The 14,268-nt window shown below is 38.6% G+C and overlaps 1 protein-coding gene across 2 annotated transcripts in view; it reads right to left on the bottom strand.

Moving 5' to 3' along the window:
* Positions 1-14,268, bottom strand: part of DOCK1 (dedicator of cytokinesis 1) — a 313,031-nt gene that overhangs the window by 227,367 nt on the left and 71,396 nt on the right. For both annotated transcript variants that reach the window (XM_069797209.1, XM_069797210.1), the window contains exons 24-25: positions 4,688-4,758; positions 3,143-3,249 (exon numbers count right to left, since the gene is read on the bottom strand). In XM_069797209.1, coding sequence (XP_069653310.1) covers positions 3,143-3,249; positions 4,688-4,758 — 178 coding nt within the window. The remainder of the gene's footprint in view (positions 1-3,142; positions 3,250-4,687; positions 4,759-14,268) is intronic.

Genomic DNA, 14,268 nt, shown 5'->3' with positions numbered 1-14,268 from the left:
TTGAATTTCAGAAGGCGACACAGAAATGGCACACAACATAACTAGAAAAGAAGCGAACAAATTTTAAAACTATATTTTACATCCTTTTTTGAAGACCATAGTACATCCTCATCCAACGTCCCAAACTCTTCAGATTTCATAAAGATCACTGAACCATCCATCATTCAACATCGCTCTTCAGGCACAATGCTTTAGCAAACTATTTCACACACCCACCCCTCTCACCCCCAAAATCCCTCAAGCTTCACAAATTCACGTATTTTGAATTTTAATTCCTCCGGAGACGCAAACAAATCTTCCTTGACCTCTCAAAGCACACAATCAGAGCATTTTTCACCAACAGAGACACTGATGAAATGCTGTTTGATTTTCTGTGCATTTTAGAGCTTTCCATCAATTCCACAATCCTGTACTGCATATTGCTTTTAGAAAAGAAAATCTCATTTCTGCAATATGATACAGGATTAGTTGGATACTTATATGAAAGTATTGCCTATCAGTTAAAAATTATTAAATCAATGAGGAGGAGAGGCAGTCAAACTACGTTTTAGTAATAAGAACTCAAACCTACACAGCAAGGGAAGAAAAAACATCTAAATTTAACAAAGGCTGTGGCTAGGGGTTTAATTTACTTTCAAGTGAAGTTTAGTGTTTATGAAAGCTTCCCAGCACAACTGGCTCTCCAGTCACAAGCTTTATAGAGAATTACTAGTGGCAAGAGAAGCTTTTAAGATAATGCTTTGTTTATCAACACACACAAAAAAATACATATATATATGGGGTCCCGTGTAACAGTAGAGAAGGGAGGGCAGCGCAGAGGTGTGTATGCTCACATCCCTGCTGCGGTACGGCTGGGCTCCAGCGGGGTGAAACGCGCGTCCCGTGCCGTCACGCCGTGCCACGCACGCCAGGCTGGGCAGCGCCTGCAGCCTACGTGCCTTGAATCGCCGCCGCGCCTCAAGTGAAGCATGTTAGATTTAATACATTCTTAACAGCCAGTGACATGAAAACCTCTGGTTAGGAGCCTCCTGATAAGATCCAAAAGCTGTTAAGTAGCACTGTTCTGTCAACAAAACTGGACTGAGTTCAGATTAATGACCCTGCTATTAAAACAGATTCATTTAAATTTCTCAGGAGCTCCATAACATTGAGCTGTACAATTTGCTGCAACCCAAACGGCTGAGTTTGAGAGTTAGATTTAAAAAACAAATCAGCTACACACAATTTCTCCTTCCACCTCTGAAAATTAAATTGGTTGAGTAAGTCAAAGATTAATACAGGAAATAACAAAATGTGCCCCATAGCCTTCCTTAGGAGTGCTTTTTATAGTCATAATTTCTTGTTTTATCTGAGTTATCTCAATTTCCTCCTATCCAAGACAGTCAAGTGTAATACCTTGTATTACTGACTTCTGCCCCAAAGACCTTGCGACCTAAAAGCAGCCAGGAGAAGGAATAATTACCACACAGACAGCAAGCTAAGAATGAATGAAGGAAAGGAGTAACATTGATGTACGTATCTGAAAGAGCAAACATTAAAATGGTCTCAGAGAGACTAGTACCATTTTTCCCCAGCCCCAATGCCAGTAACTCCATCTGCATTCCTCCTTTTTCTTCTTGCAAAGTCTGCAATTCAAACTGACATCATTTGATGTTGCTCGTAAGGACTGAACAATTTCAAAAGACGGTCTCAAAAACGAAGATCGAGCTGAGCTGCATTTGGACTTGCTGGTGCAGTACGCAGTGACATGGCTGGTAGACTGTTTTTCAGAGATTCATTCTTACCTCACCACCATCCATAACTGCAGGAACTAAATTTACAGCCTGTGTTACGCCTTGTTGCTCAAGTGGCACTGTAACTATACTGAAGGCTTCCTTATGGAAAAGCTCTCTCTCTTGAAAGATTCAGAGTCTCCAGGATCTCAATTATCTCCAGTATTAGTTTCATTAGACTTTTTTTTTTAACCCAAAGTTTCAGTTTTAAACTTGCATGTAACACGTGTCATATAGACCCAATAATTTTACAGGTACTTTTTATAAATCATAAACTTCTTATAAACCTTACTACAAATTCAGTCTAAGTAAAAAGTACCATCAAAACATAAAGCTCATTCTTTGAGCATCATTCTTCACTGATACTTGTGCAAAATTAGAAAGAAAACTTCACGTGGAAAGAAGTGGAAAGAGCAACAGTACGTAATTCCACAGTTGTCAGTACCAGATCCATGCAATACCCCCACCTTATAGCAATGCCGCTGAACTGCACCAGGCGCAAACGCATAGTTTGCTAACTGGAAGAAAATAAAAGTTACTAGATCCAGCAAAAGTTACATAGCTGTGGTTAGACATTATCTGATCTGGCATAAGACCGGCTAGTACAAAGCCAATCCACCGAGAACATCTTTTAAATTGGAACCAGAAAAGTTTTTATCAGCATTATGCATGATGTGGTCCCAGCATTTCTGACTTGACAGAAGAACCCTTTCAAATTTCCTTTATCATTCAACCATTGCCTATTTGCTCCCTCATTAACTTTTTCTGACAGCACATAAACACTTAGTTTAGGTTATTTAAAATGCAGTCATCTAGAAAAAGAATAAAATGTTTCACCTCAAATGAAGAAATTTGTAAGACAAGTGCTTGAACTTACCTTTCACTGGCCCACTAATGTAAAAGAAGAAAATAAGAAAGCATGGATGAACGGCACACTAAAAGGTTCGTATGTTGTTTCACTTCAGCTAGGGAACAGCTTAAAGGGAGAGAATGATGCTTCCGAAAGAAAGGACATCAAAAGCTTCCATTTTCTCCATAGAACTTCACTGAGCACAAAAGTTGAACTAATAGTTTTTGATAAAATATATCATAGTTAAAGTTATAACACATGCTAATAACACTGGATGCTTAGTGCCCTTTTAAATTAAAAATTACACGTTTTTGCTTTCACTTCCTTATGATCTATAACCTGCAGTAAGTGTCAATTAGCATTTCCTCACTTATTTTAAATCTTCTTGGCCTTCTAAAGGAACAACCTTAATTGGTTACAACCTCCACCGCGTTTGGCAGCAAGGACAAACCTTGCACTAGCAGAGATCTGGAGACAATGAATAATGCGACAATTTAATGGTTGCAAAGATCCTGCTTACCGTGCTGCGTGAAGAGGTCACTGTGTACTATTTCTATCAGGCAGTATAGCTTCTGGATTGTGAGCCGGCTCATGGGAACGTTTAGGATGAATTCAGTGAAGAGTTTGCTACATACAAAAGGAAAGTAAAAATACATTAATCTCTCTCCAAAATACATAAAAAACACCCAATAGCACAGAACAAGACAAACAACTACATACTCTTGGACAAGCAAACTCATTTTTTTCAAGACATAAAAGTTAGACAGGAATTTTAACATCTTTGCTGGCGACACGGACAGCGGGATTGAGCGCACCCTCAGCAAGTTTGCCGATGACACCAAGCTGTGTGGTGTGGTCAGCTCACTGGAGGGGAGGGATGCCATCCAGAGGGACCTGGACAGGCTTGAGAGGTGGGCTCGTGCCAACCTCGTGAAGTGCAACAAGGCCAAGTGCAAGGTCCAAATACAGCCTGGGTGGAAAATGGGTTGAGAGCAGCCCTGCGGAAAAGGACTTGGGGTTATTAGTGGATGAAAAACTGAATATGACCTGGCAATGTGCGTCCGCAGCCCAGAAAGCCAGCCGTATCGTGGGTTGCATCAAAAGCAGCATGACCAGCAGGTGGAGGGAGGGGATTCTGCCCCTCTGCTCTGCTCTGGTGAGACCCCCCCTGCAGTACTGCCTTCAGCTCTGGGGTCCCCGACATAAGGGGGACATGGACCTGGTGGAGCAAGTCCAGAGGAGGGCCACCAAGATGATCAAAGGGCTGGAGTGTACAAGTGTACATGTAAAAAAGTTTACAGTACACGCAAGCAGAAGCTAAATACCAGGTTCCTCAGGCCGTTGGAATGTTAGACTAAGGTTAAACGTTCTATTTTATTTCTACTTTATCTTTTCCTTATTTTGACACACCAGAACACAGAAATGAAAACAGACAATATATAAAAGGGTTTGTGCAATTAAATTAGTTAAAAAAGGTGGGTTTTTTTCAACTTAAACACCTTATAATAGCACTGTGAAAGAAAAACTGATTTTAAGTTAAAAGTTCTCCTGACATACTAGTTCTGATTTGGGTTGGCTATTGTTTTTTGTTCTGAAATGTCTTCCTATTACCCTTTCTATTTAACTAACAACATTCCTGTGTTTATGAGCTACTGAAATGTCAATCCAGCAATACGGTGCACTGAACAAAAACAGTTATTATTTACATTAAATTTATACTTGAAAGAGTGAAGCATCAAGTACAGAGCTTAAGAGTTTTGATGTCAGTTGCCTGATTGATAATTCTTGCTACCCCATTACATGATTATACTAAACAAAATTGCAAAGTTCGTCAAGACATTTGTCAAACCTTGACACCATACATGTTATTTTTAAAACAGGCTATTTCTGTAGCCCTAAAAATATTTGCAAGGGAAAAAAAAAAGATAATAAAACCTAAGTGATAAAACATCTCAGGTGATCACATTTAATTGCCTCTGTATATATTTATATATGTGTGTGTATATATATGTAGAATAAAGATCTAGATAAAGTTCACGCTACACATTTCATTAACTCTACTCACCTAAGTTCTTTTGGATCAAATACTAATTTCACATCATTGACAATAGCTGGCAAGTATTTAAGTGCTGCCCCCTAAAAAAATAAAAACAACAAATAAACAAGACTGAAATTCTTATGTCTTTAAAGGTGATGCAAAGACTGCAAGACGAGAATCACACACGAGTAGGTTGCTTCAACTTAACTATTCTCTGTGGCTTCAGCTGAACCCCTGTGGCTTGCTCTTAGCATATTCTTTTGGGGGCAACTACATAATGAAAGGATTCAAAAGATACAAACAGATGTTAATATTTTAACTACTTGTACTTAACTAATTTTGTCTTTCTATTTCTTAGTAACAGTAGTTAAATTTATTTATTTCTAGAGCAAACGTTCTCTTACAGGCATCAAGAGCAAAAATTCAGCAATTAAAAATTACTGCCCAGCAATTTAATGCAATCATGCCAGAATACACTTCAGGTTAGACAATAGTAAATGGACCTCTAGTGACACCACAGATAAAAATCACTTAGTCTACACAAACAGTAATTGCAACCAGATAGAGTTGGGTTTTTTCCCTTCATTTGCAAATGGATTTAAATACCCTATTTCAAATAATAGATGAGAACATGTTCTACCTAAGAAACCCTAAGGCAAAAGTCTTTGGTTCTAATCTTAACCTTATTAGCTCATACATGTGCACTATTTTTACTGAGGTTGCTCAAGTCCTTGCGTCCACTGAGCACCAAACTAGAAAAAACCCCCACAGTAATTCAACTATAAACTACAACAGCCAGACTCATTTTGCTTACCTTTGCATTTTATTGGTAATATCGAACAGTTTGATTACAGATATATCTTTGCCTCAAAAGGGAGAATGATTCATTCCCCATAGAAGGCATTTCTGTTTGTGGGTTTAATGCTTAGCATTTGCAGTTTCCACCAACAAGAACACTGTGTGCTCCCTACCCTTTTGAATTAGATGGAAGACAAGCCCTTACACTTTTCTTTCTTAATCAATTCTTTTCTAGTCTGAAGTCCGTGATGTGACAAGTGATGATACTATACAGCTCCACGGTCAGAGGAATTCAAGAGACAGGAAAATTCTGTTTAGTAGTAGTTGTTATTAGTAGGAAGAGCCACAGGGAAACAGACTTGAGGAGTATTGCCTCGTAGGTACATACAAAACCACTTCTCTATTTTCAAACTACACTTTTCTGCCACAGCCCTAGTAATTTTAAATCAAATTCCACCGTTCTTGAATGTGCAAGGTCAATTGTTTGGTTACAGTCACAAGAGTAACTTCAAGTAGCCAGCGTGGGAAGTTTGCCAACGCTCGCTGACCACTTTTAAAAGAGCAAAAAACAAACATGTCAATAGGTTAGATGGAAATTTCAGAGTGTTCCAGTTTTTATTCATAGTCCATTTAAACTGTCAAGCTTGATCATCAAACATTTCCACGTATGCTTAAAGGACTACTTACATGCTCAGAAATCAAGCTCATAACTGTAATTATGCAAATAGTCCCATTATGTACACGCTTATGTGTTTTGATGGATGAGGACTCTAATGACCAGTTATAAACCGCAGCCATCGCTGTGTTTTTATTTGCTTATCATTCAAATGCATGTAGCAATAAACGTTTAGTAACACATACTAAAAAAGAGCTTGCATTTTATGTCTTGAATTAAAATTTCACACTGTGCTGGCACAATCATTAAAATTAACACTTTAATAGCTTAAATGAAGTACTATCAGGTAAAACTACTTACAACATCAATTTAAAGCCTGTAGTTACAACAATTATCAGCTACTTAGGTTCTACTTTATGGACAAACCAATTAAAGTTTAAAACCTTAAAATTTAAAGAAAATTGTGGAAGTATATTTCCCAATTTCCAATCTCAACTGACTCAATTATATGACAGACAGTATGATCAGACAAGTAGGCTCTGCAGTCCCATCATTAAATCTGTATCTGTATAATCCAAAGGTCTACTAAAATAACTATTTGTTGATATTAACTCTTGTAAAACAGCAGCTCTCTCAGTAGATTTTACTCTGTTAGAAGCTGCAGCTGAAAGTAGATCTTTTGTTAGCAGTAGCACAACTGCAATGCTGGTTATTCCCAGGATACTGGAATACATAAGTGAGGAATATTAAATTCAGAAGATAAAAAACCTGTTCTCATCTTTTCATACAACATCAGGAAAAAAACAAATAAGCAATCTGTTTTGGTTTTCTTCCATTGAAAGAAATTAAATTAGATTACTTTCCACTCTTGATCAGCACCGGACAAAGGTACAAATTCCTCATTTCCGCAAGAAGTAGATGGCAAACTAAATCAAAATCTTAATTTCATAGTTACACAGTGATGCCTAAGGCACGTGAAAATTCAAAACTGGATTAAAGAAGACACAATAATGAAGAACCTTAATTCTTTGATTTTTAATCAAACAGGTTTGTGCAATAACTGCCATGTGATCACATGAGATACACATACAAAGCTGGAAATCTCAGTCTCACATACTTAGTCAATAATTATACGTAGTTTCAAGTTGGGCTGCAAAAAAAATTTTACTGCCCAAAGGGGCTTCTCTCTTTGTGGAAAACAAGTGATAAATTACTACTACCCTTATCAAGTTACAAAATCACTCATTTTAAGTACTACAAAGCACACAAATAAACTGGCAAAGGGGATGAATAAAAAGGAGAGAAGCGGAAACAAGACAGTGCACCACATGAAAAATGGATATACTTTCCCTGTTACTGAGTTAAACTTCCTTGTACACTCACTGTTATATTGACTATCGGGTATTACTGGAATTTTTTTTTCACGGGATATGATTCACATGTGAGTCAAGGATCAGCATGACGTTAACAAGCGCATGTCAGCCTGTGAGCTAATTCAAAGTACCTTTCAGTATTACGTCTCATCCCTTACTTCTCCCTCTCCCCACCACACACAACCATACACAGAGCTGTGCACTTACACAAATATGTCTTAATTTCCTCCTTATGGTTATCATATCTATGTATAAAAGGTATTACCCCACGGCCAAAGTCCATACACATGAAGAGGACCGTTAACTGACACTTACTACCTGAACCAGCTGCCAATACAGCCTACTGAACTGCTAACTCCATGAGTGTAGTGCTTCACAGACACCCTTCTAAACTATAAAAGGCAATTAAGTATGCTAAGAAATAAAACTCACTAAGTGAAAATAATAAGGTCCAGAAAAGTCAAAGCTTTGCCTTAAACAGAATAAATTAAGCAATAATTGATGGTCACAGTTCTCTGCACAGCCAATACAGAGGACAAATTTCTTAGCTTTTACCGTTCCACAGAATAATTGCACCTTATTCCTTAAATCATCACTACCACCTCTCTATCTACAGCAGTCATCCTTTGCAACCTTTAAGATAAATTCATTGATGTGCTTGTGACTTAACAGCTAATTGTTTTTTCCTAAACTTCTTCAGAGCTAGGAGCTCAATAACACAGGGTTTTTTTCATGTTGAAGAAAAATACAGTGAAGGCCTGTATCAAAAGATTAGCTGGGGGGGGGGAACCTTCAGACATGGTAAGAAGGCCAGAATAAATAAGACCAAGTGCAACAGAGGCATTAGTTCTAACAGTGGTCCCTCTGAACATCAGTGGAGGGTCCACTGCAGTGCTCACGCTGCTACAGCTCTTTTTTACCTGATGGTTCATTTCCAGACAGGTTTAATGAGACAAGAAAGAGATCTACCAAGAAAAAAACCAGCACATTCTTTACTCTAAGCCAGTAGTTTAGAAAACAGTGTCAGCAAAACAGTCACTTTATTCTGAAAGGAACTTTTTCTGCAATTTAGGGGGTCTCAAACCCCCCCAAAAAACGTTAGAGCACTTAGACACTTGCATAAATAAACTTTAAAATAAGAGTAAGCTTCATTTATTTTTTGGAACAACAAAAAGAATCCCAAAAACCCCAACCACTAACATTACCTGGATAAGCTGCCTTACAGAAAAGTTCCTGAGTTTTTCATTTCTTCATGAAGATAGACACACATCAGCAGTCCTCCCAGAAAGAGATGGGAGGACAGATACACGTGCCTTTTCTTCATGTCATTAGGCAAATATAAGCACCTTAAGTTTTGGGATTCCCATGAGGTCCCACGCCATCTGAATCCCTCTTCACTCCTAAGGGTTTCCTCTAGGACACCATGTCAGCCTGTCCTCTGACCCCAGTTACCTTTAAGCCCTCCATACTTTTAAGTTGAGGAAAGACAAAAGACAGGCTAGTACTCCTCCACGGAGCCTGCTTCTGCAAACCTTTGAGTTTGCTGGAAATGGCTTCACCCATGAAAAGCAGCATTACCTTAAGCATTCAGTGCCCAAAGTCACCTAGTCCACCTTTTGAAAAGCCACATAGATTATTGTTTCAAATATTTACAATCCAACATAATAGCAAGCCATGAAGAACGTATCTACACAGAAGTGCATATGCTCAGAAACATGTTTAAGAAGCATTACAAGATAAGTAAAATTACAGCATATTTCATATGCCATTTGGAGACGTAGCTTAAACGCGTTCTGTCTCAAAGCCAGAAAGTCACGCTGCAGTCTGTGTGTTCAGCAGTTTGTAAGCATCTCCATTACTCTGTCACATCTGGTAGCTGCTAGTACATCTGAAGGCTTGTGGAATAAAAAAAAAGATTACACTCTCAACACAAAAATTTTATTTTACCACACTTGAACTAACACCCCAATGCATTAACACAAAGTTCCACTGAAAGGGGATCAAAAATACGGCACTATATTGCACCATAGCATCCTTCTACCACTTGGTAGAAGACAAACTGTCTGCACAAACATGTCTTTGTCATACGAAAGCACACTAAAATAGGATAGGGTACACTAAAATAGGATAGGGTAGCCTTACTAAGTAGCTCAAAGTCACTTCTGATATAATTTTGGATAACAGATATAAACAATGAGAGTTTTACTAATTTACTTTTGTTTATTATACAGTTGAAAATATTGAGTAATCTCTTCATTAATACAAAAGAGAAATTACTACAGTGATAATAGCAGTGGTCACTGGTAAATGAAAACAAAGCAGTACGGAGTACAGCAAAGCAGTCTTGCAACAACAGAAAATTCTAACTTTTATCCCATTCTTGGGTTTATACTGACAAGGAACGTCAAAAAACAGTAGCCATTTAAGAAAACTGCAATACTAACTTAAGGTTGTCATTAGATTGAACAAATGACATTTGCAAAGTATCAGACAAAATGTATTCTGAATAGTATACTACAGGTTCATCTCTTTGTACTACATAAAAGCAAAAATACTTAATTTAAAAATGCCATTTTCTGAAGTCATTCATTTCAAACAGCACACCTAGTCTCAAAATTAAGCATAAAATCTCTTTGCCAAATACAGACTATTCTTATGAACTCTTTTGTTTGATGAAGCAATAAATTTGTTTTACCTGACTCAATCTGTACATGATTTTAATGTTAATTTTCATCTTTTGTGTCATTCAACACAAAGCACCTACCTTCTACACAAGTGTTATCCTGGATACCATTCTACTAAACTCATCAACCCAGCCAAATTAAGCCCAGTCAGCAGCTGGATAAAACAATTTCCAGGAATGCCTAAACACTATTTTTGAATTGCCCCAGTCTGCAGCAGACATTTGTTCCAAATCACAACTGAACCAGTGCCTCTGGCATGAAATTTGGTGTAAAATAGCACAAAGCATGATCACACGTAAAGTGGCGTTGCGCTCTTCTAGAGATTATTGTATTTGTTGCCAGTGTAGCAACACTTTCCCATATAGCTTCTAAGAGACACAGAAACCTCAGTCCATGGTTGGATTTATTTTGTTACTCAACTCATTTTGAATGATGGTTATAAAGTACTCAACCTGTTGGAAAAGCCCTGCAGACTAATGCAGTCTCTTCCTAGGCACCTCAGCAGCTTGTAATATATTTCCCTGTCTTCATTTAAACACTTTTCTGTGGCTTTAACAATAAACACTTATATTAGAGTAGGAAAAAGTACAGTACGGATACTGAGAAATATGCATCATGTGTTCAAAGTGACAAGGGTTATTAAAAAACCACACACTCAAGAGAATTCGCATTAGTGAAACGTTATCATCTTCTACCCTGGCTCTCTGTGGTCACATTACAGGATAATTTTATATACACACCTACTTTATCAAGATCATTTAAAGCACAGAGAACTAACACAGCTACCAGCCTATCTTTTTTCAGTCATCCTGAACAGCAGTACAAAGTCACACATAACAGCAAACATTAGAGCAAACTGCAAGAACCCTGCTGAGAATAGTTCAGCTCCCTCATACAAACACAGCCGAAATCAGACAGTCCTCATAAATTCGATGCAGCTGGCTCAACTGCCCTTGTTTCAAAAGAGATGCGAGAATAAATTACTAGGAAACATTTGCATTTTTATCTAAACTTGAAACATCATGCTAGGCTTCAGCTGAGCTCATGCTTAAACAGTAAAAGGTTAAGGAAATAATTATCATGCACCAATCAGCAGAAAACAGGAATAAAACCAGGAAAGCTCACTACATTTGTAACCATTAACAATACGTGCACGTACCAAATGCTGCACACCTTACTTAATCAAGTAATTCTTAAAATCAAACTGATACTTGAAAAACAAAGTTTAATCTCTCTACTTCTCAAACTATTACTGCAGCCCACTACCATTCATGATGCAAGAAAAATTTTTGTTAGTAAGAGGACGACCAAAATATCTGTCAGCTCAAATCACTGTTTGAATTTCCCTCGCCAGTTTGGAGAGCTGCACACCTTAAATCAAGTGTAAAAGGCAGTCTCTGAATGCCTGCCTCCACTGCAGTCAACAGTGACACACACAAAAAAAAAGCCCCTAGCAATTATATTTAGTTAACTAACTATAAAAAACAAACTCCGAGTTGTTTTGAACACTGTAATTTATACTATACCAGCTTCTCAAACTGAAACCTATAGGATTGACTACTGCTGCCTTTATACCCTAGGATGAAAGTGGGTTTTATTCATTCTTACACCTTAGTGTTTTGATTGCAACATATTTGAGTCCACTAAGACGTATAAATGCTAGTAAAGCTCTGCTCAAATCATGTTCCAGTAATATCTGGATTTTTACCTATTTATTGTAAAAATACATAGCTGAAGCACTACAACTCAAATTTAAGATAACCTTTGAATAATGTTTTTAGATTGTTATTATGCAATACCAAAAGCTCACAAAAGGAAACAGACCTTTACGCTCTGAAAAAAAAAAAATTTTTCCATGCATACGCTAAGCCAGCCACTACAAATACACACCCCATGGACTAAGTGACCAGTTCCTCAGCCACAAAGTGACCATTAATTGCACCGACACAGCGGGCAGCAGACTGGAGCCAGCACTGGGGTCACCTTCTGAGCCCTGTCCTCTGACCGACACCACGCTGGAAGCAGTGAAGGATGGACAGCTGACACAGACATGCCTCTCCTTGTCTCCAGGCCAACTCGAAGCTTCTTGGAGGACTTTGTGCAAAAGATGAAGTCATTGCCCTTCCCAGTCATCAGACTGAGAGTTAAGTTAAAGCATCCTCAGTAATGCAAAGCATGATTTTGGTGCAGTAGAGGATTTTGCAGATAGACAGGGCTTTTGCTTTTTTGTTTGTTGGTTGCTGGTTTTTTTTTTTCCCTTTTAAGTCTTGAGAAAAATTTAATCAATGCTGTGTACAGTTACACTTACTTGCAGCAGGAAAAGTGCAAAGTACCACTTCTAGCATGCCCTCCACAGAAAATATTCTTGATTTTGTTTCCTGAACGGCTGAAACTGAAGTCAGGTTTGGAAGCAGCCACATATACGAATTCTCCCCTCCCCTAAGAACTTTTGTATAGCCATAATCCTAAAAGAGGTACAAATTCAAAGTCTCTTTTTGTGCTTTACAACCTTAAATCCTTTTACAATTCATACAATTTTCTTTGGAGGAAACTTTCTTTTAAACGTACCCAAAGCCTTGAAAAATTCAAATTTAAAAAAGGGGCAATTTAAATGCAAAATATTAAGTAACTGAAGACCTGAGCTACAGTCAGAAACAGCTCATCAGCTTCCACAAGGACATAAATATTTGAATAGAGAGAGTAATTCTTGCTAATAACATAAGACCGCAGTCATTCATTCTCCCCTGCACAGTGTCAGCTTGAAGGCTACTCTCTTAACAGATAGGCTGGGGAAAAAAAAAATTCAGGATAACAAGCCCAAAGAGAAAAGTTGCAAACATTTCAGAAAAACTTTCCAGTGGCAGTTCTGCTTCATGTTGATAAACTATCAAGACAGATTACAATTTTTGCAAGGAGAAATAGAAATATTCAAATGTGTGAATTAAGCATCTTTCTCTTCTAATGTGAAGCACCTTAATTTTCTATGTAGGTCTTTTCAAATTCTTATCTCTCCAAACAGACTTATTTTGTATACACTTACTTAGCTTCCCCAATATATATTAAAAACAGTAAAAAAAGCCTGAAACTGCTACAGCTAGATCTGCTGATCTTAACTGTACAACACAGGGACTTAGCAACTTATCTGCTTATCTTCATTAGTTTTCTACAAAACTTCAACAGATCATCCAACAGCACAGAAACTCTCACTGTGTCACACTAACAGTTTGTATAGCCCAGCACTTGGTCTCCAATGGTGGCCACAGGAAATGCCATTTACAGTTTGTGGTCTGTTCCCCTCCTGGCTCCCCCAGCATCCTTTAGAGACTCCATCTCTGCCCATCCTTTCAGGACATCTATGGACCTGTGGTCTGTAAATCCACCTAACCTCTTTCTGGGCCTGCTGACACTGTCTGCCTCCATAACCGCGTGACAGCAAGCTTCAGAAATGAAAAATTCTTGTTTTCCTCGTTTTAGACTAACCTCCTACTGATGTCAGTGAGCGCACCCTATTGCTTGTACCGTGGGATTTGGTGCAGAAGTTTCACAGACCACTCACCCACCAGGTGCACCATTCCCAGTCCTGGTCGTCCGTACCCCTTTCTTTCCTGGGGTACGGAGACTAGAACAGCACCTGGCTCGCAAGATGCAGATGTACCAAGGTTATCAACAAAATGACAGCCCTGCCATGTTCTCATTATCCCTGTGGCTGACACCCAACACCCTGTTGCTACTTCGCCTGCCACCGCGCATGGAACCGATGACCCCGTAGAGCTGTCAGTTGTGACTCCAAGGCGTCTTCCCCAAACTGCAACCGCCAGCTTCAAGCAGAGCATCGTACAGAGATTGATTTACTCTTCCCAAGATGCGCTGCCTTACATTTGTCTACCTTGCAGCTCACCTTTTAGCCCCCTCAGTTTTGTGAGGTCCTTCTGATGTTCCTCACCACTGGCATGGTACTTAACTATGAACTCCAGATAGCTGATAAGGATGCTGAATGAAGCCTGTAATGTCATGTCCACTTTCCATGGTTACTGACACCCTCCCTGGACCCCAACAGCTTTGTCAGGCAAGATTCACAGAAGCCATACTCACTGTCTCTCAGAAAAAAAACACATTTATGCACCTCTTCAATGATTT

The sequence above is a fragment of the Haliaeetus albicilla genome, chromosome 11 (genome assembly GCF_947461875.1).
Source record: "Haliaeetus albicilla chromosome 11, bHalAlb1.1, whole genome shotgun sequence".
Classification (NCBI taxonomy): domain Eukaryota; kingdom Metazoa; phylum Chordata; class Aves; order Accipitriformes; family Accipitridae; genus Haliaeetus; species Haliaeetus albicilla.
Note: the sequence above shows the minus strand (reverse complement) of the source record. Positions and strands in the feature narration are given on the sequence as shown.